The following is a 21,847-nucleotide window of genomic DNA, read 5'->3' as shown; positions in this document are numbered from 1 at the left end:
TAAAGTAGCTTCGTTTGGCATGTCGCCCCATTTTCAAACACTTGAAAAACTGCATAGATCATTTCTCACCCATTTTTTTTAATTTTTTATTTCTTTATTTTACATATGAGTGCTCTATTTTGCATATACATCTGCATGACAGAAGAGGGCACCAAATCTCATTATAGATGGTTGTGAGCCACCATGTGGTTGCTGGGAATTGAACTCAGGACCTCTGGAAGAGCAGACAGTGCTCTCAACCTCTGAGCCATCTCTCCAGCCCTCTCACCCATTTTTGTAAAATGATTTTCTGGGTTTTATTTAGGTGGGGACGAGATCTCATGGTTGTGTAGCTCAAACCAGCCTGAAACTTGGTATGTAGTTCAGACTGGCCTCAGTGTGTGTGTCAGTGTAGAACTTATTAGCTCATTCTGGAATGTTTACAGTCCTGTTCACATTTCCAAATGTGAACAGGAGTCCATGGGTTACCTTTTGATGCTTAGAAATGACTAAATGCCAGGATTCAAGAGTCATTAAGGTACCTTCTAGACAGAAGCATCTCCTGGTGATAAGAATGGATTGTCTTCCCCGCTGTTCCAGTGGGCAGGCTGATACCCTGTGACTACAGACCATAGCCTTCTCCAGGACATAATCCTCAAGCACAAAAAATACACCTCTGAGGGTGTATTTTCTAGGTACCTTGTGGTTCGTATCCAGAGGGGCTCTGTGGGCCACCCCACAGCTCTACTCCAGCTAACAATTAGCTAAGACTAACTACAATCAGTCCCCGTTTATCTTAGAAGTATCTTCCCTCTCTTTTTCTCTTCCTTAGTCTGGATTTTATGAAGGCATTCCTAAATTTGGAAAGATGTGTTCTGAGAAAACTCTATTTTAAAGGATTTCAAGGCAGCCCTCTTTTTAGACAATGGCTGAAAGTCACCCTGCTTTCTGTTCCTTTTGTGGCTCCATATTTTTCCCCTGTAGATTTTCACTGAGGAATTTAATTATAATTTGGTTAACAAATTCATTTCCTCCGTGAAGGGCACTTTGAAAAGCACTGTTGTAAGAACATGAGTTTGGACACATTGCATTTATCATAGTACATTTGCTGCAGAATAAATACAATAAGAAAAATGGCTATTTTTCACACAAGCTCTTTTACATGTATGTGAGTTGAAAAATTATTATAACAGCTTTTTTTTTTTTTAAACCAGCGTAGGCTGGGCAAGTACTAGTGGAAACAAGAAAGCTAATTTATTATGTTTTCACTGTGTGGCAGGTATTGTAGCATTTTAATATTAAGTACAGCTAGGTGTGGGCTTTGAACCTGTTGAATCTAGTAAATAAAGAGTTTCAGTTATTTAGCCCTGCACCATTGTGATATCTAAGACTTGGTGAGGGTAGGCTGCCCAGAGTGTCTTTCTGTATCTTATACTATGAGATAGATAATATAGATAATATAGCCTCTTCCAGAAGAAGAGACTAGTTCACGGTGATCTGGGAGCTCGGAAGTACAGTGAAGAGAAAACTTGTAGAGCCAGGATTCACCACTCCCTCTGAAGGAACATGTAGCCACAAGTCCTCATTCTCCTCCTCTTTTTAACCTCCTCCTTCTCCCTCCTTCCTCCCTCCTTCCATTCCTCCCTCTCTATTTATGTACATGTGAGAGAGACACAGAAAGAGACTGAGAGAGACTGACTCACTGGGAATGGAACCCAGGGCCTTGCACATGTTAGGCAAAGGCTTTTCTACTGAGCTCTAATCCCAGCTTTTTATTTTACTTTTTGTTTTGAGACAGGCTCTTACTATGTTCCTCAAGGTGGCCCTTGAGCACTGTGTAGCCTAGGCAGTCCTCAGCCCCCCGAGGAGCTGGAATTATAGACCTATGCCATTAGCCTGACCCTTGTCTTTATTTGATTTTGTTTTTGCATGTGCAGTAGATAGCAAATTTGCCACCGAGTAGCTAGATCTGTCTTTTTCAAAACTGAGTATGTCTTATCAAACATGCCAAACAAATTATCAGTTTTCTTAGTACCTCTGCTGTGCCAATGTCATCATCTATGGAAACACCAGCTTCTAATGCAAGCTCAAGAAAATGGTGGGCTGCTGTTCCTTTTGGAGTTAAACACAATCCTTCAGCATTAGATTATGTATTGCTGGGGTCATTGTTGTTGGCTTTTTTTTTTTATTTGATTTGGCTTTGTTTTGCTTTGTAGGGTGATGAGGTAGATAATTGTTAAATAAGAGCCTCCAGTTTTCCTCTGCCCTTCTAGCATGAGCACTGAGTGGCATTAGGCATTCCCCAGTTCTTTGGGGATGTCAGTCAGGCTGATCAGAGAGCCTTCTGGGCATGGCCTTCCGTTGTGGACATCCCTGTTTTCTTTCTTAAGATGTTCTCTCTCTCCACTGTAAATATCAACTCTACAAATGGACTGCTGTGAAACAATATTGAAGTTTTGATGATGGAAGAGTACAGGTGGTATTGACATTGGAACAAGAACATTGTTTTACTAATGTAGCAAGCTGCTTGGCTTTGCTGAAATCTAGACAAGCTGATGATACCAAGACACAGGTAGAATGTAGCCCTTATAAACAGCCTGAGTTTCGCTTGTCACTTACATGCATAGTATGTTCAGGAGAGAATGGGAGACAACTTCATTTCATGTACAATTATCAGCATGATATATACATAGTGCCAAAGCAGAGTAATATCATGTCCTTCCCATTACAGTTTCCTTCCTAATCCTAATCTAGTCAAAATATTTCCCTTCACAGCATTGCTACCTTCCAAATAGCATGAATGCTCGATTGTATCTGTAGTAAGGCAATGTGTGCACATCGAATTCTGTGCCAAGAAAATGAACTCACCCAGGATTCTGTTATGACAGTGATAATGTAAGATGCTACATTTCACCTCACGTAAGTCTTCTGTGTTCTTTCCCCAGGGCTCAGCAGATTCCTATACAAGCAGGCCATCGGACTCCGATGTCTCTTTGGAAGAGGACCGGGAAGCAATTCGGCAAGAGAGAGAACAGCAAGCAGCTATCCAGCTTGAGAGAGCAAAGGTGACGTTCTTCCTGTTCTTTTATTGAAAACTGGCATGTTGGTTGGCATCTGTGCTCAGCATTCCTGCCTCGCATCTGTCTTAGGGTTCCTGATAAAACACTGACCAAAAGCAGCTTGGAGAGGAAAGGGTTTATCAGTTTACAGCTGTCCAGTCACTCTCCATCGCTGAAGGAAGTCAGAGCAGGAACTCAAGCAGGGCAGGAACCCGGAGGCAGGAACAGAAGTGGAAGCTATGGAGAAACTCTGCTTGTTGGCTTGCTCTCCTTGGTTTGCTTAGCTTACTTTCTGATACCATCCAGACCACCTGCCTAGGGGTGAGATTGCCCACAGTGGGCTGGGCACTTCCACAGCAATCACTAATCAGGCCTGCCTTCAGGCTAATTTGGTAGGAGCGTGTTTGTAATTGTCATTCCCTCTTTTCAAACGATTCTGGCTTATGTCAAGTTGGTGTAAAATTAGCCAGCATGGTGACTTTCTGGAATATTCATTTTCCAGCCATCCTGATAAGGCTTCAGATTTCAAGGCTCTCTGTTGTATGTGCCACTCACAGAAATTAGTGTTGTCTGCAGGGCCCATTTTCTGTGAACCCTTGACTTTTTCTGTTTGATTTAGTGGTGATTATTGGTAATTATTTGTGTGGGGGTGGTGTGGCGGTCCCCAACCTCACCTCACCCAGTATTGGTAGAGAGCCTTCTGAGCTGCTAGCCTGAGCCCTCTGATCTTGGCCTTTCCCACCACTCCCCAGCCTTGGTTATACACCAAACGGGCACCATTGTGCTGCGGATCATTTCCCCACTTCCTTTGTTCTTTGGTTCCTAGATTTCAGATTCCCACCTCAAGTTCAGTATGGAGTTCAAGGCGTTATTTTATTTGCTTGTTTGTTTGAGAAGGGGTCTCCTACATTGTTCATTCTAGCCTTCTAGCCTTGAACTTATGGGCTTAATAGCTGGGCTACCAATGTGCACCATCAGACCTGGTTAAAAATTTTGAACAATTCAAAAAGCATAAAAAAATGAGTGACAGAAGCCACCGCCAGCCAATACAAGCTTCAGACCGTCTTCTTTCAGAAGACACATAGGATTCAGCAAGAGACCAATTGCATGGTTGAGTTTTTAGGACTCTAGAATTACTAGAGTTCTCCCAGCCCACCTATGTCTTTCTAGCTTAGTCTTTTAAAGCACCAACCCTTTAGGCAAATCAATTGTTTATGCACAGTAACAACATACAAGATAGGGTTCATGGCTAGCCTGTCCGCTTGCTTCTATGGCCAACCTTTCTGAACTTTAGACACAGCCCAAGGAAAGTTAATTTCCTTCATTTTCTAGTTTATGATAAAATCTTTCAGAGATGAAAGCAAGAGAAGAGTGATACAGATAAATGAGGTGTCGACTTCACTTCTCAGTGCTGTGTCTGTGCTCTCTGGTAGGAGGGCACCTGCAGTGTCTGGGAGGGAGCAAAAGAATCTCTTCTTTGGGTGCTACCTCAACTGTTGTGATTCCCAATGCAAATAAATAAGCCTTCAGCAAAGCTGCCCAGAAGCCCAGAGACCTTGTTGCAAGTTCTTGTTTTGAAAATGTCCTTCACCACCTGTTTCATTACCGGTCACCTAAATGGTGGTGGCGGTGGCGGACCGTAGCCTAGGCTTGTGGCTGGCTCCGCCCCCACAGGCTGCACCTGCTCAGGAGCGCTTTGCCAGCAGGAGTTTATGTACAAGTTTAAACCCAACTGTTAGAAGCTAGGAAGAAGATAACGGATGAAGAGTCTGCTTGTTCGTTAGGTTTAACCCACATTGGCCCCTTTTTCCGTGGCATGACAAGATGTTTATATACAAAAGATCTCATGTTTTCAGATCTGAGGCTATTCTTAAAATCCTTGTCTTCCACCCCCCCCCATCAAGTTTTTAACATCCAGTATACATTTCCTAGCATATGTCTGTTCGTGTGTGTGTGTGTGTGTGTGTGTGTACCTATGAGTGTGCATATGCATGTTTGTGTGTGTGGGTGTGGAGGTCAGAGGTTAATGTGTTTTTCTAATCACCCTCCACCTTAATATTTGAGACAGGTTTCTCACTGAACCTGGAGCTGACCATTTGGCTAAACTGGCCAGCCAGCAAGTCCCAGGGATCCTGCTCTCTGTCTCTGTCTCCCCAGCACTGGGATTAAAGATGTATACCCCTGTACCCCGCTTTTGTCACAGATGCTGGGGATCTGAATTGACTTCCTCGTCCTTGTGCAGCACCCCAGTATACAAGCCCTGTGTCCCACAGTCGGGACAGTATCTGTTCCCGGTTATGAAGTGCATTGGTTGTGAGAGTGGATGCAGCCCCATCCCTGGGCATCCCTCCCCAGCCCTTCAGGGCCTAGTTCTTTATTGGGGATGTTGGAAAGTACCGCAGAAAGAAAATGGCTGGGCTGAGAGGAATGAGTCATTCCTGGAGCCATCGCTGCAGATTTCTGGATGTGGCCTGCAACTATAAAACCCAGAGGAGATCCCTCTTTGGAAAGTGATTTCCTCGTTGCCTGGAACCATCATTCATCCCATGACATGCTTCAATATGAAAAATGCTTCTCTTCCCTCCTCTCTCCCTCCCTCCTCATTCTGCGCTTCTGTCTCCAGTCCAAACCTGTAGCCTTTGCTGTGAAAACGAATGTGAGCTACTGTGGTGCCCTGGATGAGGATGTGCCCGTTCCCAGCACAGCCATCTCCTTTGATGCCAAGGACTTTCTTCACATTAAAGAGGTAAATGTAGGACATACTGCATCCCTTTACCCGCCAAAAGGCTAGAGCTGGGAAGCAGCCTCAGCCAAACCCGCAGGAAAGGAAACCCAAGGAGGTGCCAGAGTGGAGCCTCAGTTAATGCTCTGAGCCACGTCCTTTCATCTCACGGAGATTTAGAGTGAGATGAGATGCTGAGATCATCGCCTGCATTCCCACATGCTTCTAACACTAGAGGACAGTTAGCATTTGAAATGAGAGAATGGATTTTGGATTTTTCACTATTCTCTCTCTCCTCCCTGTCCCTGTCCCTGTCCCTGTCCCTCTCCCTGTCCCTCTCCCTCCCTCCCTCCCTCTCTCTCTCTCTCTCTCTCTCTCTCTCTCTCTCTCTGTGTGTGTGTGTGTGTGTGTGTATTGGGAACCAAACCCCCTTCTGTAGTGGGGACTACAGAGCCATGGATCTATGGCTATAACTTAGGGAAGCATGAGTTTGGTAGCGTATCCAGGAGGGACTTGTACAGAGGGAGAGTATCATTATAGACACTGAACCATGGTCCTGAAGTTGTTAAAGCTGAGAAAGGGGCAGAGGACTCTAGGAAACAGACATCGTGAGCTTTGAACAATGTAAAGAGGACTTGGGGCTTCACAAACAGAAAGGCAGACTAATAAAATAATACACCAAAAGCTTGAGTTTGAGTGTAGCCTAGGTACAGTGCAATTCTGCTTTGTGTCAGGCATTGAACTGAGCTTTGGAGGATGAGAGGTAAGGATGACTGATGCTATGGGCAAGGCACTCTGAGTCTGGGGCGGGGTAGGGTGAAATGGTATTCATGATTTCTCTGTGGGATAACAAATTCTACTGTAAAAGAAAAAAACTGGACTAATGTGCCAGAGAGCAAAAATAAAGCAGAGAAGAGGCCATGTCAGTGATTCAAGAGACATAGCTTTTCTTTTGGCTGAGTTGAATTTAGGGTCACATGTTGACCGGGCAAACACTATTGCCGAGCTGTTATCCCCAGCCCCAGGAGCCAGATTTTAAAAAGAATATTTTGAGCCAGGGCAAGAAGACTGGTCTTTATCACCAGACAGTAGGCTGGAATAAAGCAGAGATGTGACCGGCCTTGTAAGTGGGAATGGGGGCTGTGATGGGGAAGGAAGTATCATATAGGGCTGCAGAGACTGAGTATTGGCTGGGCATCTTAGAGGGAGGCAGAAGGAGCAGATAGAAGGAATGTGGGGGGGTCTCACTCCACTGCGTGTAGTAGAGAAAGCCATGGGGAGAGAAGCAAAGGATGGTGGTCAGCTTTTTTAGGTTGCTTGGATTAATAGGAAGTGCCATAGGCCTTAGATTCAGCTTTTGAAACAGAGAAGGCAGGAAGGCGCCCAGATGTTGTAGCAATGCTTGAGCACATTGTGTCTGGGGCTATGGCTGCCTCAGCAGCCTTGTCTGAGTGGTTGAATCTATCTCATTATTTTCACCAAACACAACTAAGCCGTATTTATGGGTTGCCAGCCCTCATCATTTCCAAGGTGAAGTGAACTTTAAGAGTGAGGGACCTTCTCCCATGCATATGATACTGACATTCCAACCTCGCAGTTTTTTTTTTCTTTCTGCATTATCCTAGTATCCTAGTTTTTAATCAATAGTTATTTTAATTGGATGTATTTATATGAAATTTTGGTATGTATTACCTGTTATAGGTCACAATGAAATCAGAATAGTTAACACTTCCAGCTCTTTAAACTTAAGGTTTTCTGAGATAGAGTGTGGCATTTTGAAACATGTTGCATTGCAGCCTGTACCGGCCAAATCGGGGTAACTAACATTTGCATCTCCATATAGACACATTGTGTGTGGCACCTTTGAGTTGTTTTGACTGTACTTTGAAGTGTCTTGCTGGTAGCATTTGGGTCTGTGAGCTGTTGGATCAAGGGATTTTCCTTCAGTCTGGCAGCTCCTTTTTCTTTTGTTGTTATTGAGCTGGTAAATCGTATGTGGATCAGAGCCACTGTTTTCAAATCTTGCAGATCAGATAAAAAATAAATCTCAGAAACAGTACATGCTAATTACTTTAGGGACATCGAAATGGGGAAGACTGGATCAGTGCTAAGAGGCCTTTCCAGAAAGCTGGCTCAGCCTCTGGCACCCCGACAGGCGCACTTCTGCAACAGGCTGATTCCTTCCCATCCCGCGGCCTCTCGAGCACCGTTCTAAGTGTTTTCTCAATAATGTAAAAGGTTTAAAGGTCAAGCAAATCACAACAGTGCCCATTCCAAAGCCAAAGAGAGAGCCTTAAGTTCGTAGTCTGCGCAGTGCCTTGCTCCTCGGGGACCAGAGAGCCTTCACTCGCTTTGAGTCAGAGGCTCAGGATTCTTGAGCTGTTTCCTAGAACTACAGGAAACCATTCTGGGAAGCTGCATTAGCCACCTTAGGCAGCCCTTTGAGGTCGCCGGGGTACCACTTAACAAATTAGTATCCTGGTGGGCTGACTTAATTTCAGGAAATAATTCAAGCCCTAGGAAACTCTGACTCATGGTCTGTGTTGTCCCTGCCACAGTAAAAAGTAAACTCCAGAGCTGTGCACCAAAGATTTCAAAAGGTTCTGCTTGCCTTTTCTTTATCACAAAGTAAGCAGGCCTATTGTTTCAGGTGTGCTGTCCTGAATTAAAGATAGGAGACAGACCTGAATTGTTCAAGGTTCTCCACCACACCAACGCATGCTCCTTCCAGTTCAGTCTCATGATTAGCAGAAAGCCTGGCTTGTGCAGCAGCTCTGAGCAGGAAGGCCTGGATCCCGCCCTGTCACTTTCATTTCAGTACGAGACTGTTACTTAGAATTATTCAAGTTACTCAGAATTTCATGCTGTGATGATTCAATGTCTCTCTCAGGCTCTTTCCCTCACAGCGTTAATATTGGAGCTATGCAAATTCACTTTCCTTTGAGCTAAGCAACTCATCCTAGCGTTGGTATATGTTGAAACACACATACACACACAAACAGTAAAAGGAAATGAGTTTCCTATAATACTGATAAAGACCATAAAGACACTTTTGTATTCATTACTGGAAGATTCAAACAATATCATTTCTACCTACTTTCCAGAAATTACTGGTAGAAACATTCCCTTGAGACAGGTGGCTTACACTAACCTTCTGTCTGCCCTGGGCTCGGTAAATAAATAATTGCCCATATAATTTTTCTGGTACTTCAAGTAAGACCGTGCGGAAAGACTCTAACCCCACACCCACTGGAGCCTTTTGTGAACTTGTGTCCTAACTTTGACATCACTATTTTGGAAGAAACTTGGCATTCCTGTCCGGCCATTTAGGGATCCTGTCCAAATTATGTGTGCAAACATGCCATTCATTCTGGCTTTGTAACATTGGGCTTTTTCGTCAAAGAGCTGTGCCTTAATTTGAAATACTGCATCAGAAGGAGAGTAGACAGTAAACAGCATCATGTAATTTTTCACCCAAAAGCTGTTAATGAATGACCGCTCATCCAGCATTTTCTACCTAACGTGTGCCTAGCTTGTCCTTCTGTCATTCTGTTTACATTGATACAAATTATGTCTGATGGAGTCTTTGCCTTGAGTATTAAGTAAGCCTTCTTGAAAGAACCAAATGAATCCAGAGGTTAAACCTGCTTTTGATAAAGGCAAAGTTCCTAATGGGCCTACTGCGTTTGCCATAAAGCAGCTTACATCAAAACACAGCCATGCTCTTGAGGATTTGTGACTCTTTTCAAAGTAGGACAACAGAGTTCATGAGTTACAGTAGAGACCATATTTATCATTTGGGCCTTCACAAATAAAACCCCCAAAGCATCCTCCTTTAGCCTGTGAGCTGAGAACATTTCCTACAAAGTACGAAAGCATGACGTGGGCAGTCTGTATGTACTGTATGCACAATGTAGCATAGTTTGGTGGATGAATGACATTTTATCCCTCAGCTTCTCTGGAATTAACCACTGAAAAATGTGAAGATAACTGAATTACTATTGATAGCAGCTTTCCTCTCTGCATTCCAGAAATATAACAATGATTGGTGGATAGGAAGGCTGGTGAAAGAGGGCTGTGAGATTGGCTTCATCCCGAGTCCACTGCGGTTGGAGAACATACGCATTCAACAGGAGCAGAAAAGAGGCCGTTTTCATGGCGGGTAACATCCCATCTTCCTCATGAGCTAGGCTTTTCTTCTCCCTCCCTCCCTCTTTCTCTTCCTCCTTCCTTGATTCTTTGTGTGTGTGGGGGGGGGTTTGGATAATATTGTTAAGTTTCTTATTAAAAATTGCCTGAAGCAGTTCATCCTTTTGACTCAACCTGTTTTCAGTTGGATTCTCCTTTATATCAGAAACGTTTAGACTTTCATTGCCTTCCCCCTAATGAAAGCCTGCTTTTAAAGCACAGGGGCACTTACCTCCACACAGGCTATTCTTGAGGAGGAAACAAAGGTTTCAGGTTTAACTATTTCCACTGTGTTCTGAACCCCATCACCTCAGAATTCCACATGAATTCCACAATGGGAACTGCTTCCTGGGGCCTTGGCAAACCCATCTCCAAACCACGTTTTCTTCTGTGAGAGCCACACAGGGCCTTGTCTCTCAGGACAGCTCAGGCAGCAGCTGACATGACTGAGAGTTAAGGTTTTTGCTTGGCTCACTGAGAGAGACTGTCCAGTGGGCTCAGAACATGATGGCGTGTGGACAGTCCAGGGTATCCCTTTCTCTGCCTGGATTCTAGTGCCATCTTCTTCTGCTGATGACTAGGAAGCTGCAATGGACCAGCCTCTAGTGGTCAAAGGAACAGCACTCCGATCTTCAGAGTGCTGGTGGCAGGTCCCAGGAGTGCGAGCTGAGAGGTTCTAGCCGCACAGGGCTGCCGCTCTCTGTGAATCCCTGATTTCATGTGTTAGAACTCTCTAAAAGCCTCCAAACAGAGCACGTTCGGCTAATGTTGTCATTGTTTTGAGACAATCTTGCTCAAGGCTTGATTGTCCAGGCTGGTCTTCAGTGAGGTGCTTCTTCTGCCCCAGCACCTCCCTTCCCCCGTGCCAGAATGACAAGTGTACATCACCATGTCTGGCCAGAGCAGTTCTTTCCTTTGACTCAATCTCTCTTTTCAGTTAGTTTTGTTGTTGTTATTACAAAAAATGTGTTATTTAAGGCTCCCTTTGCTTTTATCCTAATGAAAACCTTTCCAGAGAATGGACTATCATAGAAATACAGTTAGCCACTCTTCTAATGATTAATCTGTAAAAATGTTTTGTTATTAATCCTCTGGTTCCCTTCACTGTAGACGTTTCATCCTCCTTGCTTCTTAGCGTGCCAGGAACACTTGGCCCTTCCCAGGGGCCTTTGCATGTGCCTCCTCCTCCTGGGACCCCTCTTCCTCCTTCCCTGTTACCATCTCACTCCAGCTCTCTCAGGCCCTTGTTGCACCATCCCAGTGACTCCTTCCTTCCGCACTGTATTTTAAGTTGTATCCCACTCTGGAGTCATCCTTCCCTGTATTTTCCATCTCTTTCCTGTTTAATTATTTCTATTACACTTAACTGCTCTCAGAAATATTATGTCTTTACCTAATTTCTCTTGTGTAGCCTTGATTGTCTCCTACTAGAATGTGACATTATTTCCCACCATTGTTATTAATACATGCATATATACATCTTAATACAAATATATATTTGTATTATATATAATATATATTATTATATATATCAAGTTTACTTTGAGGCAAGAGAAACAATAAAGCCCAGGGCTCATGCACAGAGGCTCATTTGTCACACTCCTCTCTGTAAGATGGGGAAAGCTAATACTCAGTATGTCCCACTAGTCTACCAGTAAGTGGCAGAACTGTTCATTGCTGGAATATAAGCATAACTGAATTACTGTTGACAGCACCATGACTGTTGACAGCAGAACGGTTCAGGGAACACACACACACACACACACACACACACACACACACACCTGGCCTCTGACCAGCGCTGTGGTGAGTAGCCTCAGGTAAACAAACACACAGCTACAAAGAGCATCCTTACCAGCGCTCTTTCTGCTCAGTTTGTGTACAAATAATTGGGAAAGAGAATTTGCAAAGTATTTCAGGGTCTCCATTAGTTTCCCACTTTCTCCAAGAAATGAGGTCAGAGAAAGCATTTGAGAAGGTTCTTGAAGCTCTTCTAACAGGATTTGGTAAGCTGTGAATTGTTTAGTAGAAGACCAAAGAACGCCTTGGATTCTCAGTTTCTGTTTTCAAGGGATCTGGGGAGTGAGTCTTAAGTTCCTTTCCATGTTCTAGGAAATCGAGTGGAAACTCTTCCTCAAGCCTGGGAGAAATGGTGTCAGGAACATTTCGAGCAACTCCCACAACAACAGGTGAGGGGTCTTGCTGCTAAACATTAGAACACATATGCAAACACTTTTACTGGCTTGGAATTAAAGGCTTGATTTAAGGTTTAAAGCTTCTTTTATTTAAGATTTCCTTGCTCCTTTGAAAGTAATATATTTGAAGAATACTATCGATATAGAAATCCAGGCCGTCAGTATAATTTTGAAAAATCCCATTTACCCTCTACAAACTTGATACTACTGTCCGCATATAAACCAACCTCAAGTTTGTTATTCTGTCCAAGAACTCAAGAAACTTTAAGATTGTGAGGCCAATAGAGATAATAAAAACTCGTGGGCTCTCACAGCACTGTTCAGCGCTTACAAGAAGTTTTACCATGTGCCAGGACCAGGCTGTACATCCTGGGAGGGTTATAGTCTCACTGCCGCCAAGATTACTTTGTTTTTATGTTTGGACCTCTGACTATTCCAAGTGAGCCCTAGAATCAATGCAACGAAGAGACAGGGTATCTCAATAAAGACTCTGTGTGTCTTTGGAGATTATGAAGATATTCACCTAGAAAGTTTTCGTCCATCACATTCTCTGACTCCTGTAAGCAAATTTCATTCTGGCCAGGAAGTGAGGCTGTATTAGAACATCCCCCATCACCTACTCAGATGGCAGGCTGGCTGTCAGTGACGGGTGGGTTCTTGGTCCTCAGCTGTGAGGATTTATTCTGACCTCCAGGGCTGGGAACCAACCTGTCCCTCTAGGTGGCTCCATGTAGACAGGATCTGCTGCTTGGAAAGCAGCAAAGCCACCTTCATCCGTTGTGGAATTAGGTTCTGCTTTCTGTGGTTTGCTGGGCACTGGGACTCTCCACCAGCCTTGCTTTTCTTACCACCTGGAGGGGGTGGGGGAAACTGGCTGTCCAAGTGCTGAGAGACACACAGGAGAAACCAATGTCACCATATTCAGGAAGAACACCTGAAGGTCTGCAGTATTACCTCCCGGTTCACCACAGTCAAAAATAGGAAACAGTAACAACAGCAACAAAAACAGGAATGTTTGAGGTGACAGTAGTTTTGCTACATCGTACTGTTGATTTTTATTACATTTCCTTTAGCTAGCTTGCCCACATCCAATGTGGGCCCACCATGGGTAACAACACAGTTAACTTCCAGTGTTGATTGGATGCCTGACCCCACCCTTTGATGGGAAATTGGGCTGTAAAGTCATTGGTACGGAGAGGAAGTTGTCCTGTTCTCACAAGTCATGTTCTCATAAGTAGCATGTCCAGAATAAAGTGGCAGAGCCGAGTGGATGCCAGGCCGGCACCGGGGACAGTGACAGGGTACCTTCTCCCATCTTTTAAACTCATGTGCTATCCTTTCCAGAGATTACGTATTTTGATATGGCTCTCGTTGTTGTCTTTTAGCAAAACAGAAGCAGAAAGTGGTAAGTCATGTTTCCTTTTTCAACTCCTGCTGAGGTTCCCATCCACACATGCCTGTGATGCTCCATTTCCATGTCCCCCGTAGCCGTAACGTAACTCGAGGCATGGGCCTCCTCGCTGGGGACCGTTGGTAGTCACTGCTCAGCCCGAGAAGTCTAGATGTTGTGCTGGCAAGGAGAGAGGCCCAACCTCGCCTTCCTGCTCACGTCGGCCCATCTCTTTCAGACGGAGCACATCCCCCCTTACGATGTTGTGCCGTCAATGCGTCCTGTGGTGTTGGTGGGGCCGTCACTGAAGGGTTATGAGGTACAGACATCGCCTGTTTACCCTCCTTCTCTTGACCAAGAACCCTGGGGACTCTTCTTTGCACCATGGCCTCTCTAGGGTCCGTTTACAGATAGGAACTGGTGGAAGGCAGCTCCTAGTATGTGAAGGCAGTGTTGGGGTGGGGGGGACCAGGAAAAACAGGATTTAACTCCACAGGTCAATTAAACATTGCTATGTGATAAAGGAGAGTAAAGACTGTGGTCCATGACATTTCAGATTTTGCCATTCTGGCTTTGTGCCTAAGTCAATAAAGCAAGTGGGCTGTGATATCTTAGTCTGAAGCTGGGCACCCTTCAGGCCACCCACCCCTGCCCCTAGGATGATGTCTGATGGGTAGGAGGTATTTAGTACAAAGCCCTTGAATGAGGCTGATCTAAGATTCTTCTCTCTGTTTCTCTGAGTTGGAAATGTCAGGTGATGAGCAGGAAAATTATGAACAAAAAAACTAAGTCCCAGACAGGGAGAATTCCCAAGACGTACAGAGCCGGCAGGGCAGGGCAGGGCAGGGCAGGGCAGCTGAGCCCAGTGCCAGCTCTAGGACTATCTACCGCTCACCACTAGAGGCAAGCGTAACTCGGCCATGTGAAGTCAGCCGGCACCCTTGTGCTTGGCAAGCTTATGCTTCCTTGAGGCAGATCCACATCCTAAAGGAATGGGAAGGAGGGCTTGTCTGAGGGGTCCTGGTGAGAACTGTGGGTTCACTCCTCAGCACACTGGAGAAGAACCAAGGGCCTCCGAGAACCACTGTAGCTGTCCCCTGGAGATGCCCGGATATGATGGGGTCTCTTCTCGGTCACTGTGCCCTTTGCTTCCACCTCTCTCACTTTTGACTTCTCTCTCTCTGTGTGTGTGTGTCTTTCTCTCCCTTCCTCTCTCTCTGTGTTTGCCTCATTCTCTTTTTCCTCACCTCTGTGAAGGTTACAGACATGATGCAGAAAGCCCTCTTTGATTTCCTGAAGCACAGGTTTGATGGGAGGTGAGACATATAGATGTTTTTGTATTTTGATTTTTCTTTAACTGAACAAGTGTGATTAAATTGATTTCCGGATCTGTTTCCAACGATTGCAGAAGTCTGGTAATTAAACTGAGCCCTGTGTTCCAGGAGACTGTACACTGAAACAGCTAGGAAAATGTGAAGTATAACATGAGACCCCCCCAAAACAAAAGAGCCTCGAAAAGGAAATTAATCCATGTGTTGGCTGTAATGTATGTTAGTCTTTATTTTCTCGCTTACTAGTGAGTTCAGACCAAACTGATTTCATGAAGAAATTGTTTAAAATGTTAATTTCTGATGAATATGATGGCTCACTAGTCATGCAGAGTAATTTCTGGGAACTGTGCATGTGTGTAAATGCATGTATACATGTGTGTGTTATGTGAAGGTCTAAAGATGTATAAAATGCTTTGCAAGAATGAAATGCTGAAAACAATCTCCAATAAATAAGCAAATTTCCTTAAAAGAGGGGAGCAATCATCACTTCGTCAGAGCCTTCGAGTGACCGTGAAGGAAGCTGCCCTGATTCGGATGTTAGGATGTTAGTTTTAGGTGTTTGTTTTATTGTTATTTCTATAGGTCTGTTTTGTTTGTATCCCACCACAAGCCATCATCAATATGGCCGAGCCCTCAAATAGTTCTATGTTTCAGTGTTGTGGGAAATGTCTAGAGCTCTTAGGTTTTCTAGAGAAGTGACCACAATCTGTACTGACTCAACGGTGAGGGCATGTTTGCCCCCATGTGGAACGTGTTCCATGGAGAAACAAGCACCTGAAAAAAAACGGAAGATTTGTCAGACGTGAACTTACATAGTACACATTGACAAACCCGGAAACACAGCCAGGTTATCACTTTAAACTGAATGATTCATTTTTAAAATGTTTGAATACTTTTAATTAGATTTTGGATTTTCGTTAATACAGCATTTTAAAGAAAGGCAAATATGATCATGGTTTAAGCACAAATTGTGTATATATAAAACTTAGGTAAAATATATGTCATTTCACATAAATATATATATGTGTGTGTGTGTGTGTTTATAAATTTTCAACAAAAAGCCTTGTATGTAGCCATGTGAAAATAATCAGTTTTCTAAGATTAGATACAATAAAAGGCAGCTGAGGCCCTGGAGGGCTGGGCAGTGGTAAGAGCGCTTGCCGTACAAACATGAGTACCTGGGTTCAAATACCCATCACTCACACAGAAAGCAGCCTCGTCTCTCCTGGGCCTGTAACCTCACTGCCGTGTAGGACTGACTGCTGCCGGGTTTTCAAAAGACTGTTCAAATGAGCAAGATGGAGAGTGACAGGTCGGGATTCCCAGCGTCTTCCACCGTCGACACCTGCATACAGCACACATCCGTGCGTGCACACACGCACACACACACACACATACATGTGTACACAGGAAACTCCCAGTAACTGAGAATTGTGTTCAAGAAATGGGAATGCTTGTCTGACATTAGGTGGATTTCTAATTACATGATTGAATGTAGGCCAGGTCACCTGACTAATAGACCCCTAGATGTATAATGATTTGAACACTCTGGGAAGCTTAATTTTACTCACTAAATGATCAGAGACAGGGATTTCTTTTGGAGAAGACCAGGTAAGTGGTGAGGGAAATCTCAGGCAGAACATTTGCATCACCTAACATTTGGGGCCCTTGGTGTTTGCCTGAGTTCTCCAATCAGTGAAAAGGGAAAGGGCCTTCAGGGCCTGGAAGTAGCACACATAAAGGTTCATTTTATTGGCTAGAACTTGGTTATGTTGCATTCTTAATTGCAAAGGAGTCTGGGAAATACAATTTAGCTATATATCTTAGTTGAAGAGGGGAAACAAAGTTCATTTTTTGCCATAGTCATCTGTAATCTAGTCAGCACAAAGCATTGGGAAGAAAGGAAGGCATAGTTCTCTTCTTTCTCTCAGAAGACAGGTGGACACTTAAGCTGTCTCTGAGGAAACAAGTAAAACACAATAAATGTTAGAATCTTGGCAGAGGAAGCATGAGTTCTTTAGTTCTAATCTCTCCTGCAATAACCACCATCAGATAGACAGGCCTCATCTGTCTGGAAGGTTCTGGCTTCTCAGGAATTCATGTCCTAAAATTGAAACAGCAGAATCTGGACTCTAACTTAGCACTAATGGTCCAGGTCCTGTTTTGTGGTGCTCTGGGCCATAACTCTGACCCTCAAGTGCCTCTAAGACAGCTAACATGAGTGGCCAGAACTGTTGTTCTTGGTCGAATTTGCACAGTTCCTTCAGCTCTATATGGACTCATTGGTTTTAATCTGGGGTGCCTTCACTGAAGGATGTCCTGAGCAGTGCCCCGCCTTTAATCCCATCACAGTTCTTGAGGGGAACAAAGCCCATCCTGTAACTCAGACCACACTTGGGTTAGGTTGTTTTGGTCCCAGGTAACATTCCTCTAGACAACAGTGGTTAATGGTTGAGAGGAGCATTGATGAGAGCAAGAAACTACTTCAGGATGTTTGGCAAAGGAAAAGGTGAGTGGCCTCATTACCGTGTCAGGAAAGACTGATGTCTTCAATCCTGAGGCCACGAAAAAAGTTCTTCATTTAGTTGCATCCCAGACTTGTCTTAAGTCAAGTAGAATTATCTGCCTCAGTCACCGCACCTACACTATTGAAGCTTCTTTCAGATTAAAGATAAGATTAAAATTTCAATGCCAAGTTTTCATGGGGTCCGATGATGACAGAGAGAGAGTCTTGCAGGGACGGGATCCAGAAACAGCTAGAGTGACAGCTGGAGACAAAGTCAGGCCTAGAACATTCTGATGCATAGATGTGCTAGAGAGAAATGGGTAGTAAAGATAGGGATGAGAGCCAGGCACAGTGGCACACGCCTGTAATCCCAGCACTCAGGGAGGCAGAGGCAGGCAGATCTCTGTGAGTTCGAGGCCAGCCTGAACTACAAAGCGAGTCCAGGACAGCCAAGGCTACACAGAGGAACCCTGTCTTGAAAAAGAAGAAGAAGAAGAAAAGATAGGGGTAAAGAGTAAACTTACTTTAGGTAATGAGAGGATGGTGCTGAAGACAAGCCCCCTGGAGAGGGACTGTGGACGATTAGATAAGAAAAAAGTTGGCTGGGAGCCTCTCACAGATGCTAGCACGTCTTCTGTGTGGGGAATATTGTATTTTGAGCTGTGACAATCTGCTGTGTTGTGTTTTTACCAATTAATAAAAGGGGGGAAAACAGCACATAGTCTTTGGTTGAGATCAGCCAAGAGAACAGTTACGCTGAAGGCTCTTGCACAGTGAAACAACGCAAACAACCGGGTCTGGTGGAAGCCTGTTCAGTGCTTCTCTGCCTGGGACTGTAGAATGGTGGCCGTCACAGTCAGGAGGATGCCCTGTGGTTTTCAGAAAGAGCAAATAATAATAATAATAACAATATCCACGAGCTAAGAGGCTTTTGTAGTCAACACTGCTTTTCAGATCCAGATTTAAAATCTAGGCAATGCAGTAGACAAAACCCATCTGACTGACTGTAACAGAAGCAAAAGCTTTGCTGATTTTCCTTTGGACTCCTTAGAAATATGAGTCACTTTAGGCCTATTCCTCACTCTGTTTGAGTCTAACTGTAATACATGTAAGGAAAAATGAAAGAAAAAAAAAGCAGCATTAAGTAGCTCCCAAGAACCTATTGTGTATGCCAGTGTCCACATGCGAGATTGATTCCTGTGAGCAGACTCAGTGGCACTCAGCCTTCTGTGTAGCACAGTGTAGCACAGAGGGTCTCTATTTCATACCACAAACACCGCCCAGGAATCATCTTTTCCAGTGAAGTTTGCGCAGCTGGCTGGACACACCAGCCACAGTTTGCTGACTTACGCCATGTTCCAAATCCCAAAAAGTTGTCATCTAAGCTTTTAATTTTTTTAATTTATTTTTATTATCGTAAAATTCACTGTGCACTGCACTGGGTTTCATAAAGACAAGCCTTGAGCTCTTTGACCATTGGGTAGCTCTGTAGCATCATGTTGTATCCTAAAATCATAAACGAATACTGTGAAGCCTCTAAGAATAGGGTCCTAAAGAAAAGGAAGCTATTATTCAAGGAACATGTACACTAAAATGAATGAACAAACAAAACAAAATGACTCAAAGTATTCAAGTGGAAAAGAATTGGAAAGAGAAGAATTTAAGCATACAACTTAGAGACGTGCAAAGACATGGTAAAGAATTTATTAATGAAAGGAAACATGAGTTGATGACGTCACAAAGCAGCTGCACCATGTCAGTGTGAAAACTGTACACTATTATAATTCACACATGGAAAAATAAACCAGTATCTTCATCTCAGCAACTCCCACAATCTCTCTTCTAATGCTGGTCTCAAATACTAGAAATAACTGAACATTCTTGTGCCAACTGGCATTCTTAAATTAACAGATTTTGATTGCATCATGTCTCACTGCATTCCCCAAAGTTTTCTGTATATACCAGTTTCACCAGCTCCGGGATGGGAGCGAGTTCATGGCAGTAGACTGCAAACTTTTGAAAACAAGATGTGAGGAAACCGTTCCCCTTGAGTCTTTGGATCTCCAACAACTGCTTTCCTTGAATACATTTATATGTACATACATACACACACACACACACACACACAGACACTCACACACATATCACCATGACCAAGGCAACATTCATTTGTTTGTTCTTGTTGAGACAGAGTCCCATTACATAGCCTTGGATAGCTTAGAACTTACTGTGTAGACCAGGCTAGTGTGGAACTCCCAGAGAACCACCTGCCTCTGTCTCCCAAGTGCTGGGATTAAAGGTGTGTGCCGTCACATCTAGCCCTCTAAGGCAACTGATAGAAGGAAGGGATTATTTGGGGCTTACAGTTCCAGAGGGATAAGAGTCCGTCACAGCCATGGAGGGGAAGCAGTGCAGCAAGCAGGCCTGGTACTAGAGCTGGAAGCTGAATGCTGAGGGCTCACATCTTGAACCATAAGCAGGAAACAGAAGGAGTGAACTAGGAATGGCATGTGGCTTTTGAGACTTAAAAGTCACTTCCGGTGATGTACTTCCTCCCAGAAGGTCACACCACCTACGCCTTCCTAAGCAGTGACATTAACTAGGGATGGAGCATTCAGATGTCTGAGAAAATGGGTGATATCTCAAGCCTCCACAAATGCTAAAAACAATCATTTAAGAAATCAGGTTTATATACTGCCTCCTTTGCGCACAGCAATAATCCTCTAAGATACTAATGACAAATCTGTCACCTTTATATTGATTAGGGGATGAGGCTCAAAAATGATATACCTTGTCCTTGAAAATGAAAGTCAAAAGAAAGACAGAAAGGTCTCTGGGTGTCCATTACCTCCCTGTTCAGCCAGCCTGGAGCACTTTTCTATGTTAGCACTGGGAATTTAAACTATGTATTATACTGAATGGCCTTCTTACTAATTAGCCAGAATAGAGAAGGATCTTCCAGCTGTTACATTAGCAGTGTGGGAATACTAATTATTTTTGAATGGATGTGTCATAACTGAAGGAAATATCTTCCCATAGAAAATCCACAGAAGGGCAAATGAAGTAGCTCAGCAGATAAAGGCACCTGCCACCAAGCCTGGTGTCCTGAATTCTGTCCCTGGGCCTCACATGGTGAGTGGAGAGAATGGACTCCTACAAGTTGTCCTCTGACCTCCACAAGCACACTATGGCATGCGCATTATCCCCCAATAAAGAAAATTTAAAAAGTCCCCAGAAAACTAATACTGAGTATCATCAACCAGGATGAATTCTGAAATAGAACCATGCAACAGGCAGAGTACAGACTGGATTTGGGGGATGGTTTTTGCTGAGTTTCAAGGACATTAGCTGTTACACCTCATCTTCAGGGGGAAACTAAATTCCTGTTGGCCTGTAACTACTGACACTGTATCAGTGAAGTTGCCAGGGGAACACTTTGAAGAAGGTTTCAGGATGCTAGTGGATCAGGGGGACACGTAAAGCAAGAGAACTAGGAAGCGTACCATTAGTTTAAATACATAATATATTAAAAAAAAAAAAACAACTTGACAATGAATGTAATCACTTTGCTGAGTAGTCTTTCACTTAAAAAGAAAGAAATCGAGGTCTGACACCCAGTTTTGATAATAGTAAGCCTTAGAGCAGAAGTACCTTCTTTGTCTTCCTGACAGTCTTCTGTAGCTAAGTCTGCTCCTTACTGGACTCTATTTCATGCATGTGTAATTTTCAGATGACATGAGTAGCAGTAAGGATGGTGTTTTTCCTCCCACCCCCATAGGTCCCGAGAAAGGACTCATGAGACTCAATTATTATTTTATAAATACCTAAGCCATATAGCTAGGCTCTTCTCTGAGTAGCTCGTACCTTAAAATATTATACTAATTTACATTCTGCCATGTGGCTGGTTACCTGGGCACAGGTACCATGTGTTCGTCTGCCTCACATCTTGCTGGATAAATCATATGTGCCTGGCTCTTTCCCAGAATTCTCTCTGCCTACTGGATGTCCCACTTCCTATTTCCTGCCTAAACTAGAGGCCATCAGATTTATTATTGACAGGTGCTTCCTCCATATAATCTACAAGATATTCCTTCTGTAAACATGCATTATCAATGGAATCCTTTTCGTTAGAAAATAAAATGAGATCTCTTCTAATCTCTTCTAATTTGCCTGCAAATTTCATGATTTCCTTGTTTTCAATAGCTGAGTAGTATACCATTGTGTAAATGTACCACAATTTCTGTGTCCATTCCTCCATTGAGGGACATCTAGGTTGTTTCCAGATTCTGGCTATTACAAATCTAGCTGCTATGAAAATAGTTGAGAATAATGGTGGGGTATCTTTTGGGTATATGTCCAGAGGTGGTATAGCTGGATCTTGAGGTAGAGCTATTCCCAATTTTCTGAGAAAGTGCCAGATTGATTTCCAAAGTGGTTGTACAAGTTTTCACTTCTACCAGCAATGGAGGAAGGTTCC

General features: G+C 43.7%; 1 protein-coding gene across 7 annotated transcripts in view; it reads left to right on the top strand.

Annotated features, from left to right (window-relative positions):
* The window catches only part of Cacnb4 (calcium voltage-gated channel auxiliary subunit beta 4), a 250,207-nt gene that overhangs the window by 200,708 nt on the left and 27,652 nt on the right, over positions 1–21,847 (top strand). For 6 of the 7 annotated variants that reach the window (XM_060390156.1, XM_060390157.1, XM_060390160.1 and 3 more), the window contains 7 exons: positions 2,925–3,044; positions 5,662–5,784; positions 9,792–9,922; positions 12,061–12,137; positions 13,529–13,548; positions 13,772–13,852; positions 14,791–14,849. In XM_060390156.1, coding sequence (XP_060246139.1) covers positions 2,925–3,044; positions 5,662–5,784; positions 9,792–9,922; positions 12,061–12,137; positions 13,529–13,548; positions 13,772–13,852; positions 14,791–14,849 — 611 coding nt within the window. Of the gene's footprint in view, positions 1–2,924; positions 3,045–5,661; positions 5,785–9,791; positions 9,923–12,060; positions 12,138–13,528; positions 13,549–13,771; positions 13,853–14,790; positions 14,850–21,847 lie in introns of those variants that run through there. The other variant, XM_060390162.1, reaches the window with a different exon arrangement.

The sequence above is a fragment of the Meriones unguiculatus genome, chromosome 8 (genome assembly GCF_030254825.1).
Source record: "Meriones unguiculatus strain TT.TT164.6M chromosome 8, Bangor_MerUng_6.1, whole genome shotgun sequence".
Classification (NCBI taxonomy): domain Eukaryota; kingdom Metazoa; phylum Chordata; class Mammalia; order Rodentia; family Muridae; genus Meriones; species Meriones unguiculatus.
This window is presented reverse-complemented; position numbering and strand designations above follow the sequence as displayed.